The sequence below is a fragment of the Chenopodium quinoa genome, unplaced genomic scaffold, assembly GCF_001683475.1.
Source record: "Chenopodium quinoa cultivar QQ74 unplaced genomic scaffold, ASM168347v1, whole genome shotgun sequence".
Lineage (NCBI taxonomy): Eukaryota > Viridiplantae > Streptophyta > Magnoliopsida > Caryophyllales > Amaranthaceae > Chenopodium > Chenopodium quinoa.
The window spans coordinates 6,423,385-6,438,021 of record NW_018742329.1 but is presented as its reverse complement, the minus strand read 5'-3'; the positions used below and the strand labels follow the sequence as shown (position 1 = coordinate 6,438,021).

The following is a 14,637-nucleotide window of genomic DNA, read 5'->3' as shown; positions in this document are numbered from 1 at the left end:
TAGATCTACCATTTGATTTGATATAGCTTGCTCAATTTATAACGTTATGTATATTTATGTGCACTCGGGTGAATACATAGAAAAATCTCTGATAACAGAGTCTTTGTATTGATGTAGATGGCATGACGACAAAACTAAGAAAATTAAAAATTTTAAATAAGAAAAAGAGGTCTTAAATAACGGGAAGGGTATATAAGAAACTAACGAGTTTGTCTAGTAGACTGAGGGCTGCCGCTAAACCTGTTCAATGGGTTAGGGGCCCATTTAAAGCCCTAGTCCAACCTTTTTATAAAAACCCCATCCAACATTTAAATGGGGAGGACTTTTAAAGGGCTATTAAATAATGGGCTTTAAATGGTTGGGTCTAAGTTAAAAAGGGCTGAAATTAGATAACACTTATAAGGTTTTTTTATCCTAAATTTTCTGTTTATTTCTAAAACTTTCTAACGTCAGTTTCAAAAAAAAAAATTCCTTTATAAATCCCCTATTTCCCCCAAATGATGAACCTAAAAAAATTCCCAAATTCTAAATCTTCAATTTATCACCTTCTTGCTTGCCGCTTTCAATCGTTGATTCCGTCATATTACTTCAATTACCAAGGTATGTTGTTCGATTTCGCTCAATTCTTCTCGATCAGTTTGTTTATTCAGTTTGTTTGTTCGATTTCGCACAATTATGCAATTTATCACCTTCTGCTCTATTTTCATTGTTAATGAGAAGATTAATGTAGTTTCCTATGCAATTTTCTCATTGAAATTGACTAATTTGATATATGATTGAGTCTTAAACTTTACCATTATAATATACAGATATATGCACTTATGCAGTTCTACTATGGATTGAATTTTTCTTCCATTGATTTGTTTTCTTACTTTGAGTTTTGGGTTCTCTGTTTCTGTAATTTTGCTGTTGTTTTGTAATTTTAGTGATTATTGTATATTTAGTAATTTGTCATATATCTATTACTATATTAGTCAATTACCACAACTCCATAAGATATTCGTAGCCATATCAAGAAATATATAGTGGGTTCTCTGTTTATGTAATCTTGTATTTTTAATCTCTTGATTGTTATGATTTCATTTGCTAAAAATACAAAATCAATCAAGTATATTATTTTTCATTCACATGATAAATACTTGGTATAATTCTATTGCTTTGTTGTTTGTAATCATAGTTTGTCAGCTTCATGAGATGTCCATGTGATTATCAATATATAGCACAAATTGCTTCTTTAATCTATACATTATACTCATTATACTTATTATATATTTCTGTAATTTTAGTAATGGCAGTGGGTTAATAATTATTATTTACCTACTTTTGCAGTTTTTTTAACCATGGAAAGTGAAGCAACTACAATGTCTATGCCGGTAGATGATGAGGTTGATGAATCTAATGCCGCCCGTAAGCGTAAAAGGAGTAGGAAATCTAAAGTTTGCCGAGAAATGACGGAAGGAAAGAATACAAAAGGTGAGAGAATCGCTATTTGTAAGCACTGTAAAGTGGAGTTAATTGCCCACAATAATAGTGGCACATCTCATTTAATACGTCATTTTCTTGATGTGTGTAAAAAACGAACTAGTGGACTTCCACTTGGGGAGGCGGTTGAGGATGAGGAAGAATTTGTTTTTGATATGAGTGAATTAAGAAAAGAGATTTTATTATATGTTGTTGAAGGCTCTCATTCTTTTTCGACCGTAGAAGAAAAAGGTTTTAGGCGGATGATGTTAAAGGCTAATTCTAAATTTAAACTATTTAGTCGAGCAACTTTAACGAGAGACCTTTTTTCTTTGTATGCCTCTTATAGAGAGAAAATAAAAAAAAAATTTGAGGAATGCACCCGGACGAATTTGTTTGACAACTGATAATTGAAAATCATCACACACTTGGTAACATTACATTTGCATAACCGCCCATTTTATTGATCATGATTGGAAACTTCATAAAAGGATTATTAAGTTCACATCATTGTCTCCCCCCTTTGATGGACAAAGCATCTCCGAAGAGATTTTTATTTTTCTTAATCAATGGCATTTAGATGATAAAGTGCTTAGCTTAACGGTTGACAATGCAAGTTACAATGATGTGATGGTTAAACACATGAAAAATAGTCTTGGGTCAAGGGGTATGTTGGTTAGTGGTGGTTGTTTTTTTCATATAAGATGTTGTGCTCATATCATCAATATTATTGTCCAATCCGGTCTATCGTGTATTGAGAACATATTAGATAAGATTAGAAACTTGGTAAAATATGTTACAAGATCATCTTCTAGAAGCAAGGACTTTTATGATACCGCTCAAAAGCATTTTCATTTAGACGCTAAGAGGAAACTTCGTATGGACATGCAAGTTCGTTGGAACTCTACATATATGATGCTTGATAATGTGCTTTACTATAAAGATGTGTTTATTCATTTGGGGTCATTTCATGCATCTTTCAAGAGTAATGTGCCTTTGGATGATGAATGGGAAAATTTGAGTGTTGTTCACAAGTTTTTGAAACTCTTTTATGATGTTACATGTATGTTCTCGGCCAATAAGTCTCCAACTTCTAACATGTATTTTAAGGGAGCATGTATGGTGCATCGTCGTTTACTTGAGACATCTAAAGGTCCACATGAATTTTTAGCACAAATGGTGTTACCTATGTTGGAAAAATTTGACAAATATTGGTCCGAGTATAACATATATCTAGCTTGTACGACAATTCTTGATCCAAGGTTTAAGTTAAAGTTTGTGGAGTATTGTTTTGACAAGATATATGGTTTGGATGAGGCTATGTGAAAAGTTGAAAAAGTGTTGAACAATTTAAGATCTTTGTATAATGAGTATAAGTCAACATTTTCAACTTCCCCAATTGTTGCTCCCTCTACTACAAGTAGTAGGATCGAAGATGAAAACTTCTTTGATGATTATCAAAGCTATAGTTCAAGAATTACAAGGACTCAAACAAAAAAGTCCCAACTTGAGTCATATTTGGAGGAATCGGAGCTTGATTTGAACATGGAGCTAGATATTTTAGAGTATTGGCAAAAAATGCCGTGATATTTCCGGAGCTTGCAATGTTGGCACGAGATCTTCTAACAATTCTGGTTAGTACGGTGGCTTCCGAGTCGGCTTTTAGTGTTGGGGAGATAACTATATCTCCTAATCGTAGCTCATTGAAACCCTCAACGGTTCAAGCCCTAGTTTGTGTTCAAGATTGGCGTCGTGATGAATATAACATCCCTTCAAATTTGGATTGTGATTCTAGCTCGGATGATGATGAGGCCGTTGATGATGGAGATGATGATGATGAGGTTGATGATATTTTCCTATACTAGGTAATTGTTTTTATTTTGTTTTTTATTGCTTTTATAAAAGGGCTGGACTAGGGCTGCATTTCTGTGGTCTTTTGACTTGAACGAACCATGGTTGTTAAATTTATTCTTTTGTTTCAGTTGATTTCCTGAGCTTGTTACCTTATTGGCTCGCTTTGTTGGTGAACTGTCACCTGTGAGATCAACTGTTACTAAAGCAAGGCCCTTTAAAGGCCCTTTTATAATAAAAAGCAGTGTAGTTAAAAAAAAATACAATGCAGAGGAATGATTTGCATAATTAAAATTATCTGGGCTGCTGAACTTGGAAAACTCAACACATTGTTGGTTGTTGCCTTGTCTTGTAGGAAACCTGCTGTAATCATGATAGTTGTTTAATGGAGGCGGAAAAACAACTTCTCTTGGTAAGTGCATAACATGATTCTTCCGATTTGCTTTTAATCATGTTATAACTATTACGGAGTATCTTATATCCTATCTTTCTTTGAAGGGAAGTTGGCTCATAGATTGAAGAAAGAAGGAGCTAAGGTTAATTTGGATTCTTTCCCTCGAGCTTTGCCTTAGTGCTTAAACTGTGATTTTTTTTTCGTTTCTTTTGTGTGAGTAGCCTGTTTTTCTATGGGAGTTACTAAATAGTGAGAAATACTCATTCATACTTTATAAAAGACCTGAGTAGTGCAAATCCCGATGAATAATCTACAGTACAAAATTCTTAGAAATTTTTTTATTAACATCATAAGAGGGATATTTTTCAGCTATGGAAGGGGCATTAACAGTGCTAAATCTATAATTGCTTGACCTCATGTTATCTATTGTTCCATATACTATTGGCAGCAGGTGATACATTTCGAGCTGCTGCAAGCGATCAGCTTGAGATCTGGGCTGAGCGAACAGATTGTGAAATTGTAGTGGCAGAGAAAGAGAAGGCAAAAGCATCGTCAGATGAGACTTCAAAACTTAAACGTTTTAGTATAACAATAGGATTCCTGTGTTAGGCCTCTTGGATGATGACAGATGACAGTGCAAACTGACCTTAAGATTGTGCTTTCTGAATAGTTCTTACTCAGGCTGTTTAAAGAGGAAAGGAAGACAAATTTGATATTGTTCTATGTGATACATCTGGCCGTAAGCGCTCTGCATCTCTGAAAACATCTGCTGTAAACTTTTTTTTTTTTTGGGTGGTTTTGTTTTAAGCAACTTCATTTCCTTAGGTCTTCATACGAATTACAGTCTCATGGAGGAGTTGATAGCCTGTAAAAAAGCTGTGGGTAAAGTAGTTTCCGGTGCTCCTAATGTAAGAAGCTTAATAACTTCCATATCATTAAAGTTGCTATTTAATTTAACAGAAATGGTTGTCTTGTTGCAAGGCGCTTTTATAAGGCCCCTTAAAGTCCCTTTATAATTCTCTTATATTGTGTCTACTTTATGGTTGTTTTGGATTGTTTATACATTTTAAATGGGCCGGGCCGGTCTTAATGGCCCATGGACAATATCGGCCCATTTTGGATTAGGCTTGGCCCTGTCCGGCCCGACCCATTCCAGATAAAGCCCTGCCCGGCCCGACCCGTTGAACAGGTTTAGCTGCTGCCAGCAAGCTCACGAGCTGAGGCTTCATAAAAACTAATAAAAGTTGTGGCGAAAAGGATGACAATAAGAAAAAAATTTGTGTTTGTCATGTTTTGTAAGCTCGGATTAATCTTATTTTTGGATGGAATATGATAGACTGCAGGAGTTGTACATGTATTTATAGACGATTGTACTAGGTAACAGGACCACGAAGAACCCTTAATATTTATAAAAGTATTCCCTCATTTCATATTAATGAATAGAAAAATATATTTTAATAATCCCAAAATATTGCCGATTTACTTTTAATAATAATCCCAACTAAGATTTATTTTTTATTAATCCTAACTATGCCCTGAGTTTTCCTTCAACAATCCCAATTCATCAACATAAAGTCAACCACCTTCTCCACCGCAAAACCCTAACCGACTACCTAACCTCGCTAGCGGAAACTCGTCGCCCACCCTTTACCCATCGGACATCACTGACGTGACCTCAACAACCATAAGTGACCCAATCCTCGACCCCTGAAGCCACCTACCCAGCCACCCCAATGGACTTTCATTGGCCTTGATAGTGATTTTTGGAACTAGGTTGGCTAGGAAGGTGGTTTCGGGGGTCGAGGATAGGTCACATTAGGAATTGGGTTGGCTAGGAGGCTAGTTTCGATGGTTGGTGGCCTAGGGACGTGCGACCAATTTCCGACGAGTTTAGGTGGGTTTTGCGGTGTGGGGTTAGGGTTAGGGTTTTGCGGTGGTTAGTGAGGAAGGTGGCTGGTGGTTTAGGAGGGCTTGTCGGCCATTTTCGGGGTGGGGGAAGGTGGCTGGATGGTTTAGGGGGTTTGCCGGCCGATTTCCCGGTAGGCTAGGGGTTTAGTTGGTGGTTTCCGGTGGGTTTGGGGTGGCGATGGTTTTTCTTTCATTTTTTCTTTTCAATTTTTTTTTTTAATACTAGACCAATCATGTGCTGACATGTGACATTTTTTTTTAAAAAAAATTTATCCTTTAAGTAGGTAACCGGTTTTTGGGACTGATTGAGGCAAACTCAAGGCATAGTTAGGATTATTAATGAATAAACCTTAGTTGGGATTATTAGAATTAAATTGACAATATTTGTGATTATCAAAGTGTATTTTTCCTAGGGGTGTCCATTATTCTAATAATAATCGAAATCCAATCCAATCCGAACCGAATTATCAATTCGGATCGGATTCAAACTTTGAATCGGATCGGATCAGATTAAATGTTTTTGAAAATTCAATTTTTCGGATCGGATTGACCTTGTTCGGATCCGAAAAAACCGAAATAACCAAATTATGAAAGCGTTATTTTACAAAACAATATTGTTAATATTAATCGTGTTAAACTATGTCTATGATTATAAAATAATTAATCATGTAAACCTATGTTTTCAATACTTGTATAAATCATGTACTACTATACTTTCAAGAAAAATTATTATTGCAATTTTATTTTTATAATCGCATTAGTCCCAAAAAAAATTAACAACGAATTTTAATTCGGATTCGCGGATTGGATCCAAATAACCGAATTATAATTCGGATTGGATCGGATTGGATTTAGTAAGTAATTCAGATCGAATTGGATTTGAAAACTAAAACCAAAATTTATTTCGGATCGGATTGGATTTGGCCTTAATCTAAACCGAAAACGAATGGACACCCCTAATTTTTCGTAATGAATATTATTGGTCAAAAGTAATACAATACTAGGTGAACTGGCAAAATCTGACACGACATAAACTAGACACGAAAAATTGGGTTAGCTAGTGTCAACTAACGAGGATTTTTGGCTCGTTTTATTAAACATGTCAACATGACGATGAATTAAATTGGGCAGTTAGTAGAATTCCAACACGATGTTTATGTGATGTACCCAAAACCAGGGGCGAAGCCAGGATTCTCAAGTCCTGGGGGCTGGACTTGTTAAACAACAGATTGATGGAAAAAATTAAAATGTACTAGTATTTAATTGTTACAAAAAATAAAATAAAATAAAAACAACTAATCACAATCATGTAAATAACAATAAGAAATTTATTAATTAAATGAAATTACATAATTTTTTTTTTAAAAAAGAAGAATTTTTTAAAATACCTGTTTTGTTTAATTTGCTTTTAATGTTTGAAAGCAGTGCCAAGTAGGGGTGGGATCCGAACCCAGGTTTCTTGGGAAAAAGAGTCATTATCTAACCAATATGACAAGCTTCATTTGTTGTATTGATTGTGCCTTCATTACTATAAATAATATATTTTAGGGGGGCCTTCGCCCTTGCCCAAAACATATATACTCCGTATTATTTATTTTGTAGAAACTACGTCGTGGGGCACCTCAATATGACACAACATTGTTTATTAAATGGGTTGGGGTTGAGATCCTCTAACTCGTTTAACTTGAACACAGAGAATGACATGACACGTTTTCCAGTTCTAGTAATAATTAAGTATGTAGTCCCTGTTTTCCAGTTCTAGTAATAATTAAGTATGTAGTCCCTCCCAGCCGTTTTTAAATACTTGCTCCACTTTTTATTAGCGCCCGTTTTTAAATACTTGCTCCATTTCCTTATTTGGAAAGCATTTACAATAATTAATTAATTTCTCTCACCTAGTGGACCCAACATATATATTCTCTTTCCTCCAATTCTCTCCACTACTTTTGCTTTCTACAATTTTTTATTCTTCCACCAACCCCACTATCTCCATATTTTATTACTTTATCCAATTTCTCCTAAAACTCCGCGCATGGAGAAATGGAACAATTATTTAAAAACGGAGGGAGTATAAATTATATATATACAAATAGATCATATGTTTAATTTGACAGCTTGTAGGTTGTGGAAGATGGAGGGAGTGCAAACTAGCTTTAAATATGATCAAGAAAGAATGGACAAATTATCATGTGATTCATGTCTATGTATGAATTGGGTCAAGGGATAAATTAAATAAAACTCGATTGTTTTGGTTCGAATCTGAAGATGGTCCAATTAACAATTTAACACAAACCCGATCCAAACATATTAGGCCCGACTTTTATCACTTATCTAATCCCTTTTATCTGACCTAATAAATTTGATTTAATCTAGATTATCTTGACTCGTAATTAGCTTACAGAAACAGACTTAAGGTCTAATACAATACACCTAATCGGTGTGTCAAAATAGGTAAAAAAAAAATGAGACGCCTAATCTAATGCGGACACCAACCGACCTTTGTGCAACATCACATCGCAATAGTGGCCAATGTGGTATGTACGCTGGTCTTTTTTTCTTTTTTTTTTTGGTGTAAATACGCTGGTCTTTTCAGGTATAGAGAGGACCTGCTTCATCGATTTTAAGACACTATAAAAATATCAAATTCTAAATCGTTTAAACCGGTAATTTTATACTAATCCACCAAAAAATTCATTTTAAGTTGTTCGAGGTCAATTCATCATGAGCCCTATTAGGTCATCCAATCCATCAAACTTAAGCCTTAATATACAAGGAAAAAATGGAAACTAAAAATTCAACCTTTGCGCGGTCTGACAATAAAAATCCAACCTTTCATTAATTTCAAAAAAATCCAAGCTTTATACCTCACCTTTTTTGACAGGTCCATTTGACCTTTAACCTGTTAAACCGGTTAAAAAGTTTTGTTTTATATTTTTGTTTTTTGTTTTTAATTTCCTTCTCACTCTTCTTCTTTCTCTCTCCTCTCTACACCACCATGGCACCACCACCTCTGCCACCACTTACCCCACCCAACCCAAACCCAGATTCGAAACCCTCTTCCTCCTCCTCCACTATCTCTCCTCCCAAACCAACGGCCAACCACACAGCCTCACGCAATCCTCCCAAACGACGCAGTCCCCCGAGGCCCTGATCGAAAACCTCCTTGTTTCAAATCACGCAGCCTTACGGGTAGGCATCTGGGTTCGTGGGGTAGGCGTCTGGGTTCGTGGGGTAGGCGTTTGGGTTGGTGGAGGTCAGGGCTTGCGTTTGGGGTTGGTTTAGGCTCGCCGTCGATTGGGGTTTGTCAGATCGCATAGGTCGGGTTGGTTTGGGAGGGTCGAATAGGGTGTTTGGTGTGGTGGTTATATATGTTAGGGTTTAGATTCGTAGGGGGTTTTGGTGGTTGGGGAGGTTGCGGCAAGGGGTGGGGGGTGGGGGGTGGGGGGAGATCGCCGGAAGCCAACGACCCTGATGGTGGGGCAGGTTGGGGTGGGGGAAGTTGTTGGGGAGTGGGGGAGGTGGCTGGGGTGTTGCGGGGGCTGGGGGAGGTGGCTGGTGGTGGGTTTTTTTCTGTTTTATTTTTTCTTTTAATTTTTTTTGTTTTTTAATGATTTAAAAAATAATTGACCAATTAATGACTGACACGTAGCACATAACTTACAAAAATCGGTCATCAACAGGTAATGGATCTGTCAAAGAAGATGGAGTATAAAGGTTGGATTTTTTTTAGATTAATGAAAGGTTAGATTTTTTTTTGTCTGACCATGCAAAGGTTGAATTTTTAGTTTCTATTTTTCCAATATACAATTGTTATTAGTCCTAGACATTTCGAGGTTAATTAAGCTGAGGTTCAAATCATACAATAATGATAAAATGTACTTCCTCTATTTTTTAGTTGTACCATTATGTGATTTCACGCTTGTCAATGTATTGCTTTTTCCATCTTCATCTTTTATTTTGATTGATTAAAAGTTATAGAAGTTTCTTTTAAAAAAAAGTTATAAAAGTAATATTTGAAAGTTGATTTTAAGATAAAGCTAAATAAATCCCACATGATTATGTTTTTCTTAAGTACAAATCACAACAGATACTTAATTAAAGGATATTGGTTGTGTTTGCATTTGGTCCTACGACCAACCACCGGTGACTGTGACTTACTAGCAAATAAATATCTTGGTTCCACAAGACATAATCCTATGGATTTTGTCTTAGGTTAATGAAATGTCCAAATAATTTTGCAAATCATCAAATTTACATACCAGCTAGCTTGATGGCACGAATGAAACCAATCTCGATTCTACTTCAGATGACTAACGGAGTTCTATCTCAAAATCATATGGTTGTAGCTAAGAGGATTTTTCCCTTAATCATAACGTGTTTAATTCTCTCTCTCTCTCTCTCTCTCTCTCTCTCTCTCTCTTTCTTTTTTTTTTTCAATGCGGAACTATACACTCACATGTACTGTTATAGCAGATTATGGCTCAGCACTCCCCCTCAATATGAGCTTTCTTTTTAATTCGGTCACATGTGACGTTTTATGGGGCCGAGTGTTTTCAATATACCTTGATGGCATTGAGTGTGCATTGTTGTAGATAGATGAGAGGTTAGTACTATAAATATGGAAACGTATAATCTAGGTCACTTGGTATAAATTCTATCAACTAGATAGGTTGCATTCACGATGTTTAAAGATAAGAGAAATCAGAAAATTGTTGTCAGGGACAATTAATAATCCATCCAAGAGATACTATATCAATATAAATTTTTTGTGTAAAAAGAACACTAAAACGCAAATAGTGTAGAAAGATTTGATTTTAAATCAATCAATTTAGTTGACATCAACTATTATTAGACATTGATTTAACCGAACATTGAGGGCTTGTCCGGCTTGATATATACTACGGAGTACCTCCTTTTGGTTTACAATGCATGTTTATTGAGATAGGTAAACTATTAAATTACTTAATTGAGGTTTAGCGGGTAATTTTAGTCCTTATTGTTCAAATTTAAGGTCGAAGATAGAAAAAAAAAGGAGAAAAAAAATGCTTCAATTGAATTCCATCCAATCACACATACCAAGAAATTTACTCGCTCATTATTTTTTTTAAGACTACCAGCTCATAATTAAATTGGGGCGTTTCTACTAATTTAATGCCAATTTCAACCCCAAATTTGATCCAAATCCAAATTGACCAAAATTACCCCCCAAAAATATAATCGAGCAATTTTTTTTAGCTCGAAACAAACATCAAATCGTGGAAATTGCTCGCACGCAAACTGAGGGGTTTTTGATCTTTAGTCTCAAATTTGATCTTGAAGGGCCAAAATGAATCATAAAAACCATAACCTAACAATTTTTGCAACTTAGATATAAAGCATGCATACCAAGGCAATATTGCATGCAAACCGATGCGTTAAATATAAAATTATTAATTTAATAGATATTGAACGGAATATTCTCTAAGATTCCCGATCCATGGACCGGCGTATTAATTGCCCAAATAGTTAAATAGGAGGTGATGTTGAGAGCAAATACCTTAGGTTATACTTGTATTATTATGCACACAAACAACAGTTGAGATAATTTAGAGTTAATTTTTCATTTTAAAATTATTAATATATACTAATAAAATTTACATTATGGTGATTCAAACCAGATACCACATGACTATTCGTAACTATAAATCATCATAAAATCTAGTCAAAGTGTAATTTATACTACTACGTAGTATAAATAATACAAACGTCAAAGTTGTCAACTTAAATAAATAAAACAGAGGAAGTATGCTATATTCACCAACTTAGCAAGTACATATAATATATAACCTGGAAATTTAGACTAATCCCTTCGACACTGATACAAAAAAAGCTTTAAAGAGTACGAGTACGAGTACTGAATAATTGAGAAACATTACATATTACAGGTCTATTTTAAGATCATATAATAACTTGGGACGAACACTGCACCAACTCAATTAACTCATGAGAATAATCGACCAAACCATAACTTTTGTTCACTCCCAAAGTCCCAATCTATTTATGTCATATTGGTACACACAAATATATATGAGTACTTATTTTGTTATGCTCTCCCTTTCAAAGATTTCATGCACAACGTATCATTTAGTTAAGCTTTTCCTCAACAACCTTAGCCATCTTTTGTCTTGAGGGTGGGTTTGGGTTACCATAACCTCCTCCTGGATTACCATAACTTCCTCCTGGATTACCATAACCTCCTCCTGGATTACCATAACCATACTGCTTTGACTCTTCCACGGACTCTGCAAAAATCGAAATGAACATACAAACTCACGATCTATATATAACCTTCAGAACAATATTACTACAAGATATATTTATTTGTACATAAACCATGAATATTGTTACTTAAATTAGTCATGTTATGCTGTTAAATATAAAAAAAAAAATACTACCTCTTTTCCAACTCACTTACTACTCATGCAGTCAAAATAAAATAACTTCGACCGCGATCTATGATGTATATATACAAATAATACAATAGAAAGAAATTAGCATGTGAGATCTTATTAGATTCCTGTAATTATAAAATTTTCAAATATCAACTTTTTATAATTTTCACCTATACACAACGGAATATATTCATAGTCAAAGATGTTCATTGGAAACCGCGCAAATTAAAAGTAGGTTAAACTTTCAAGAATGGAGGTAGTATATATATATTATGAGCAAAATTTTATTCTATGTTACACCTTCATCTGTGTACTGTGTATCCACGGTGTATAAATAAGTCTCTGATAACCAAATCTTTGTATTTGCAGCATTTTTTATTCAAAGATAAATATTGGATAACTAAAAAAAAAATATTGATGATATTCTTTTTATACAAAACATAATAATAATAAAAAGGAAATTTTGCAAAAAAACCACCTTTTATAAGCTATTTTTTGCAAGAAACCACCTTATAATTTTTTTTTTGCAATGACACACCTTAATCAAATTTTTTTTTTTTGCAAATCAATACCTTTATGTCGGAACGAAAATGAGGTTTGACCCCATTTTCCGGCATTGACTACCCCAATCTACCCACGAAACCACCTCTCTCCCTAGCCCCACCCACAAACCACCTCCTTCCCAACCTCCACCCACAAAACCACCCTTTCATGGCGTTGACCACCATAAACACACCCCCTCTTATGGAAAAACACCCCCTTTTACGGCGTTGTCCACCCTAAACACACCCCTAGCTTTAACGACGTTGACCACCCTAAACCCTTCTCTATAGCCCTAGCCACCCTTCTCCCCTCCACTCTCAGTTTCATGGGTGCGGATGGCGTAGTCAACGCCGGGAAATAGGGTTTGACTCTATTTTTCGGCATAAAGGTATGGTTTTGCAAAAAAAAATTTGATTAAGGTGTGTCTTTGCAAAAAAAAAAAAAAAAGTTATAAGGTGGTTTCTTGCAAAAAAAAATGCTTATAAAAGGTTTTTTTTGCAAAATTTCCTAATAAAAAAAATATATTTTATAATTTGAGAAAAATAAGTCAATTATCAAATATATAATCATTAAAACATTGTGGTAGTCACATTTCAAAGTTTAAACGATCAATATAAAATTTTCAATACAGAGCATGACAACAAAACTAACTCAATAAAATTCAAGAAAAAGAGGTCATAAATAATGGGAAGAATGTATAAGAAACTAACGAGTTTGTCTAGTCGACTGAGGGTCAGCAAGCTCACGAGCTGAGACCCCATAGGAACTGATAAGAATTGCAGCGAAGAGGATGACAATAAGAAAAACTTTTGTGTTTGACATATTTTTTAGGCTCCAATTAATACTCCGTATTATTTTAGGATGGGATATGAAAGAGTGTCAGGAGTAGTACATGTATATATAGACGGTTGTACTAGGTACCCGGACCACGAAGAACCCTAAAAGACTTATAACAATATTCCCTCATTTTGTATTATTGAAAATTATTGGTAAAGAGTAATACAAAACTAAGTAGAGCTGACAAAAGTTAACACGACACAAACCGAACATGAAAAATTGGGTTAGTGTTAAGAATTTATGATTCGAATTAAACAGGTCAACAAGACACGACACGTGTAATTAAATAAGCCGGATTAGAGTTAGATTTCCAACATGAAATTAACACGTACGAATCAACCCGCTTACGAAAAACAATATAAATTTTTTACGGATTTTATGATATATATTTTGTTTGGGGCTAACATTTTTTACTTGCAACATGACAACACGACACGAATGGGATAAGATAGTGTAAAAAAAAGTGGGTTAGTGTCAAGCATTTCTGAAAAGATTAGTTAAATGGGACAACATGACACATCACGTTTATTAAACGGGTTAAGAAAGTGTTCAGATCCTCTAACTCGTTTAACTTCGAAGATAAACATGAGAATGATACAACCCAACATGGTTAGTACAAAGTATGTACAAATTTTTTATATACAAATTGATCATATGTCAATTTGGCAGCTTGTAGAAGATTGGGGGAGTGCAAAATAGATTTAAATATGATTAAAAAAGAATTACAAATTTTCATGTGATTTATTTGTATGTATTATTGGTAGACCTCGCAAATGGGTCATTCGGGTCGGGTATGGGTCAGGTCATTTCAGGTCGGGTCAAGTTCGGGTCAAAAGGTTATCGAGTCAAGTTCGGGTCGGGTCATTTCGGGTTTCGGGTCGACTGATAATCGGGTCGCGTCGGGTATCGGGTCAACACTTCGGGTCGAGTTCGGGTCAGGTCAATTTCGGGTTAACTTCGGGTCGGGTCAACTTCGAGTCGAGTCATATTCGGGTGATTCATTGGGTTAAATTCAACTCTGTATATATATATATATGTTTATTTATTTATTGACGAAAAACTCGCTATATTTTGTAAGGCTATTTTTTTCATGGAATATAGTAATTGTTTGACTTATATTAACCCTTTTTTTTTTAGATTGAAAATCACTTTCAGGATCTCCTGAAAATAAAAGGGATGCTCTAACTAATTGAGTTATACCTCACTCTCTTA

The 14,637-nt window shown here is 34.9% G+C and overlaps 1 protein-coding gene and 1 long non-coding RNA gene across 2 annotated transcripts; one reads left to right on the top strand and one right to left on the bottom strand.

Moving 5' to 3' along the window:
• The first annotated feature begins 168 nt into the window (after nt 1-168).
• LOC110691035 lies at nt 169-4,686 on the top strand. The gene is made up of 4 exons (XR_002505193.1): nt 169-600; nt 1,330-3,326; nt 3,668-3,724; nt 4,230-4,686. It is a non-coding gene; the product is annotated as an uncharacterized LOC110691035 (long non-coding RNA).
• A 6,666-nt stretch (nt 4,687-11,352) lies between these two features.
• Nucleotides 11,353-13,471, bottom strand: LOC110691024 (dormancy-associated protein 2-like). The gene is made up of 2 exons (XM_021867964.1): nt 13,299-13,471; nt 11,353-11,895 (listed from the first exon to the last, which is right to left on the bottom strand). Exons 1-2 carry the CDS (start codon nt 13,408-13,410, stop codon nt 11,738-11,740), a joined length of 270 nt encoding a protein of 89 aa, XP_021723656.1. The 5' UTR covers nt 13,411-13,471; the 3' UTR covers nt 11,353-11,737.
• Nucleotides 13,472-14,637: the final 1,166 nt, after the last annotated feature.